At 46.4% G+C, this 5,518-nt stretch overlaps 1 protein-coding gene across 1 annotated transcript; it reads left to right on the top strand.

Moving 5' to 3' along the window:
* Positions 1 to 3,068: 3,068 nt before the first annotated feature.
* On the top strand, positions 3,069 to 4,283 carry LOC125549467 (phosphatidylserine decarboxylase proenzyme 2-like). The gene is made up of 4 exons (XM_048712876.1): positions 3,069 to 3,080; positions 3,764 to 3,850; positions 3,933 to 3,983; positions 4,100 to 4,283. The coding sequence occupies exons 2-4, from the start codon at positions 3,791 to 3,793 to the stop codon at positions 4,241 to 4,243; spliced, it is 255 nt and encodes an 84-aa protein (XP_048568833.1). The 5' UTR covers positions 3,069 to 3,080; positions 3,764 to 3,790; the 3' UTR covers positions 4,244 to 4,283.
* The last annotated feature ends 1,235 nt before the right edge of the window (positions 4,284 to 5,518 follow it).

Genomic DNA, 5,518 nt, shown 5'->3' with positions numbered 1-5,518 from the left:
CTTCATTTTAATTGTTTTATACTAAACATTTTTATTTGGTCATAACTCATCTTATCATTCAATAAATATTCTTTACTAAAACATTTTTATGTATGTTATCTTTTTGCAGCATAGATAGGGGATAATTGATGTAATTAATCCATGTATATTGAGGTTACATGTTTTTCACACAATTTTAATATTTATAATTAAAAAATTATGTTGCTTTGACGAGCTAAACTATATTTTTTGTGAAAATATGTTAGTATCAACTGTCTTAGAATTCCTGAAAAAAAAACTTTTGTTTAATATATTCCACCCTAAAACTTTTGTTCAACTAATAGGAGAATTCTAGAGTGTATTAGATGTCAACAAGTGGTCTATCCGTGAATCTTCTAAAATCTTCACTTGCACCCTCTATACTTGGTAAGAAAACCATACCATTCCCATATTTTTAGTACTTTTTTCAAACTTGTATCTTTTCAGTTTTTGTTGTGCAATTTTAACATGCTCCCTCTTACCCCCCCCCCCCCCCCCCCCCCCCCCCCTCTTTTCATATGGGAAGTAAAAATGCAAGAGTTGATCAAACCCACTACTTAATGGAATCAACGACTTAGATCTATTTTATAGTATTACCTCTCATGTGAAAAGGGGAGGTAAGAGTGAGTATGTTAAAAAAACTCCATAATTAAAGACAGCAGCACAAGGAAGATGACACTGCAAAGTCATAATATAAAGGAAATCCAGTCTCCCATGTGGATTTAGTCTCCCTCCTATTTATGGATTGTGATGCATCCTACCATTGTTTGTTGTTCCAATGGCTGCAAGTGCCACTTGAACTGAGAGCGGCAATTTGGCTCTTGACCACCAAAGCGCTTGGTATCTAACAGAAAAGAGTTTTTTTTTAACATGCTCCCGTTGTCAATTCATTCTCTTTTCTATTACTTTGGGTATTTTTTTTCTTTGGAGGCAGCACGATAATGTGCATATTTGAGAAGGCTTGCTTGTTACTTATGCCTAGTTTTTCCATTCCCTTTGTCTTTTGATACTGCTAAAATTATACTCTTGCTCCTACTTGATAACAGACCAATATCTCTTACTCCAATTCCCCAAGGTAAGCGCACCTCAACCGCCGACGTTCAAAACGCCCGCAACCATACAGACCGCGCGTCTAGACGCGTTGCCCATGTCTGACTAACCTGGCCTGCCAAAAACCCCTCTCATGCGCCTGCGCGTTCCCTCACGACTATAATTAGCGCCGCTTCAAAGTGTCAGTGCCGCAATTATGCCGCCCAGAGTGGACGCAACCTATCACTTGAGCCGACATTGAAGCTGGGCGCCGATGAAGAGCGTCGCCGTGCTTCTTCCAGGTGAATGTCTTGTCTCTCCGCATTCAAACGGCACCAACACGTCCGCCTCCCTTCACTAAACGTACGTGTTTGCCGATGAGCCTACTTCGGCGCCACCCGTCCGTCCATCTGCCACCCACCATTAGCGACCTTGCCGGCTAGCCTGGCCACCACCCACTATTTAACCTCCACAGGCCGGTAGCTCACCTGCATCCACCCACCCTCCTCCGCTCTCTATCTCCTCTATGCACCACACCCGCCATTGCCTCCTCGAGCTCCAAAGCCTTGTGGGCCAGCCTTTCCTCTGCACAGAAGGAGGAGATCGCCGCCATTGCGGCCGACTGGCAGGGCGCTAGACGGACGAGCTCATCGGGGCCTGGTGCTGCGGACATGCCAATTGTAGAGACGGGCGGCGATGAGCTAGCGCCACTGTCCGTGCTAGCAATTGCCGACATGAGGATGGGCGAGGCTCGTGCCCACTACATGGACATGGTGCTGGAGGAGCAGGAGGACGTGTTTCGGCAGGCGTAGGCCAACCAGGCCTACATGCTCCACCTCCTCGACAAGCATCCGCGAGCGGAGGAGCTACTCGTCGCCGACATGGCCATCGCGCCGGACATGGACGTGCCCAAGCAGGAGGCGCTGCTCGAGTCCTACCTCTTCGCCCGCGATATTCGCCGCGAGCGCTAGCGCTACCGCCAGTATCAGGCGAATTTAGAGGCCACCTACAAGGAGATGGATGAGTTAGAGGATGAGGTGTTCGGCAAGATGGAGGATGAAGACGAGGTCGCTAGCTTGGCCTCGCCCCGGCCATGAAGCCGGCATGCCCGCGAGCGACATCGACAACAAGAAAGAGTAGCTCATGGGAGGTCACCAACACTTGTATCCGATGAAGGCCACCTCCTCCCTTCCTGTTGAGGCCATGCTTGGTGGCCTAAACATCGTCAGCCGACTAGTCGCTTGCCGGCGATGTGGGGATGGATAGCTTCACTTCCCGGCACTTATGGCTGCGGAGGAGGCGCGACATCATTTGTCGGGGGGTCATGGCCGGCCGAAGATGGGGAACGGGCACCGACAGTCATTTTAGGCTAGGTTAAGAGTCCGGTCTAGTTGAAATATGTCTAAATATAATGAATTTCCTCCGGTTTAAATGAAAAGCATTCTGTTTTATTTAAAAATTATTCAAGTATGAACGAATATTGTCCAGTGCTTTCAGATATGCATCAAATTTGTTTATGTTCATTAAAATTATTCCAAAATGTTACTGGACATATGCGGACTGCTTTGGATAGTCGCCTCATGCGCCCGTGTCAGCAGACTGATCCCCCTATCCACGGACAAATAAGGTGTCCAATTTGAGGGTCGGTGTTGGAGATGCCCCAACCTGGTCTTTTGGATTTCTATGTCAAGATGCGACACAATTCAATGATGATATTCTGGTAAACAAAAAAATGCCACTGAAAATTCATGACAAGGTTGGCACAACTTTCCTGTTCTTTCCGATTTTGATGTCAGGGTGCAACACAATTCAATGGCGATCTTTTGCGCAGTGACACAAGGTCAATGTAAACTTACTGAGGTTGGCAAGACATTGAGCATCTCCAAAAGGAACAAAGAGCTACAAAAGTGTCTGTCAAATGATAGAACTTAGGGACTGCAGCGCACCACGCGGTATAATAAAGTACCTATGGTATATATATTGTTAGGCAGAATACCGGGACTCATCTCAGGCACACTTCGGAGTTTGGGAAGGTTTGCCTTTTCTCCCTGTTTTGTTGTATACCATGAGGCAACTGCTTACTGCTATTCCTACCATTGAAGATCTCAGTTAATTTTGCCTCTCCTGTCATGACAAAACTTGCTGATTATAATGCGACTCTACATATGGCCTGTACTCTTTTCTTTGTTCTGGCTGAAAAGCTTTGGCATGGAGAAGGCTGAAGGCACGTCTGATGTTAATAGCGTGACCCTTGCAACTGTGCCTAAATCACACAGCTGTAAGGATCACATTTGCGGAGGTCAACAGTATAATTTGTCAAGATCGTACTACTGTTAATTTAGATTATCACTGCATGTCAAAAGTGCTGATGTCAATGTCTATTGCTTCTTAAAAATGGTCTGTGCTTTCCATTTCCCTTTATATGACTTAATGCACTGAGAACAGCCTAGAGCATTGCCATATTTAAGCTGAGATCCTCAGAATCAGCAGCTTTACATCTAAAAAATTGCACTACCCAGGCTGCCAGCTTCTCCTTCTCAACTCTGGAGCTAGGCCGTTCAGCCTGGCTTCCGAACAGGGCCTTACTTCCATATGCTTCTCGTTAATTATCAATTCTTATTTGATGCAACAGTCTAGCACCTAGTACAGCCATCCAGTAGCTTTCTGTACTTTGCATAAATTGATCGTGCACTTTTTTTAATAACACATGGTTCAGGTGGCATTTGTTGCCATCGGAGCAACTATGGTAGGAAGCATCACATTCGTGAAAAAGGAGGGCGACTACGTCCACAAGGGAGATGAGGTTTCCTTTATACTCTGTCCTTGCGGGTGTTCTGCTGCTTATGCTAGTGTGTTAATTATCTAATTCATCTTCTTTCTCCCAGTTTGGATATTTCTCTTTTGGAGGGAGTACGGTAATCTGCGTGTTTGAGAAGGTCTGTATTCTTTCTCTCTGCTTTTTACCCTTTTTAGATGCTGATAATCAACTTCGTAAACAATATGTTATCTCTTGCGCCAAGTCCCCAAACTAAAATGTTGTTTACATTGGCAGGATGCGATACAATTCGATGCTGATCTTCTAGCCAACAGCGAAAGATCACTGGAAACTCTTGTCGAGGTTGGCACAACATTGGGCGTCTCCAAACGGAACAGAGGGCTAAAAGTTTCGAAGCTACAGAAGTGTTCAATTGAATGATAGAAGTTAGTGAGTGCAGTGCAGCATGGTACATAACTGTAAAGTTATAGGACATAGCTGTTGGGGAACGTAGTAATTTCAAAAATTTCCTACGCACACGCAAGATCATGGTGATGCATAGCAACGAGAGGGGAGAGTGTTGTCCACGTACCCTCGTAGACCGAAAGCGGAAGCGTTACCACAACGTGGTTGATGTAGTCGTACGTCTTCACGATTCGACCGATCAAGCACCGAACGCGCGGCACCTCCGAGTTCTGCACACGTTCAACTCGATGACGTCCCTCGAACTCCGATCCAACCGAGTGTTGAGGGAGAATTTTGTCAGCACGACAGGGTGGTGACGATGACGATGTTCTACCGACGCAGGGCTTCGCCTAAGCACCGGTACGATATGACCGAGGTAGATTATGGTGGAGGGGGGCACCGCACACGGCTAAGAGATCAACAGATCAATTGTTGTGTCTTAGGGGTGCCCCCTGCCCCCGTATATAAAGGAGTGGAGGAGGGGGAGGGCCGGCCCTCTCTATGGCGCGCCCTAGGGGAGTCCTACTCCCACCTGGAGTAGGATTCCCCCTTTCCTAATAGAACTAGGAGCCCTTCCAAATAGTAGGAGTAGGAGGGAAGGAAAGAGAAGGGAAAAGGAGAAGGAAGGAAGGGGGCGCCCCCCCCCCTCCCTAGTCCAATTCGGACCAGCCCATGGGGAGAGGTGCGGCCACCCTTTGAGGCCTTTCTCTCCTTTCCCGTATGGCCCATTAAGGCCCAATACGAATTCCCGTAACTCCCTGGTACTTCCGAAAATACCCGAATTATTCGGAACCTTTCCGATGTCCGAATATAGTCGTCCAATATATCGATCTTTACGTCTCGACCATTTCGAGACTCCTAGTCATGTCCCCGATCTCATCCGGGACTCCGAACTCCTTTGGTACATCAAAACACATAAACTCATAATATAACCGTCATCGAACTTTAAGCGTGCGGACCCTACGGGTTCGAGAACTATGTAGACATGACCGAGACACGTCTCCGGTCAATAACCAATAGCGTAACCTGGATGTTCATATTGGCTCCTACATATTCTTCGAAGATCTTTATCGGTCAAATCGCATAACAACATACGTTGTTCCCTTTGTCATCGGTATGTTACTTGCCCGAGATTCGATCGTCGGTATCTCAATACCTAGTTCAATCTCGTTACCGGCAAGTCTCTTTACTCGTTCCGTAATACATCATACCGCAACTAACTCATTAGTTGCAATGCTTGCAAGGCTTATA

The sequence above is a fragment of the Triticum urartu genome, chromosome 3 (assembly GCF_003073215.2).
Source record: "Triticum urartu cultivar G1812 chromosome 3, Tu2.1, whole genome shotgun sequence".
Classification (NCBI taxonomy): Eukaryota; Viridiplantae; Streptophyta; class Magnoliopsida; order Poales; family Poaceae; genus Triticum; species Triticum urartu.
Note: the sequence above shows the minus strand (reverse complement) of the source record. Positions and strands in the feature narration are given on the sequence as shown.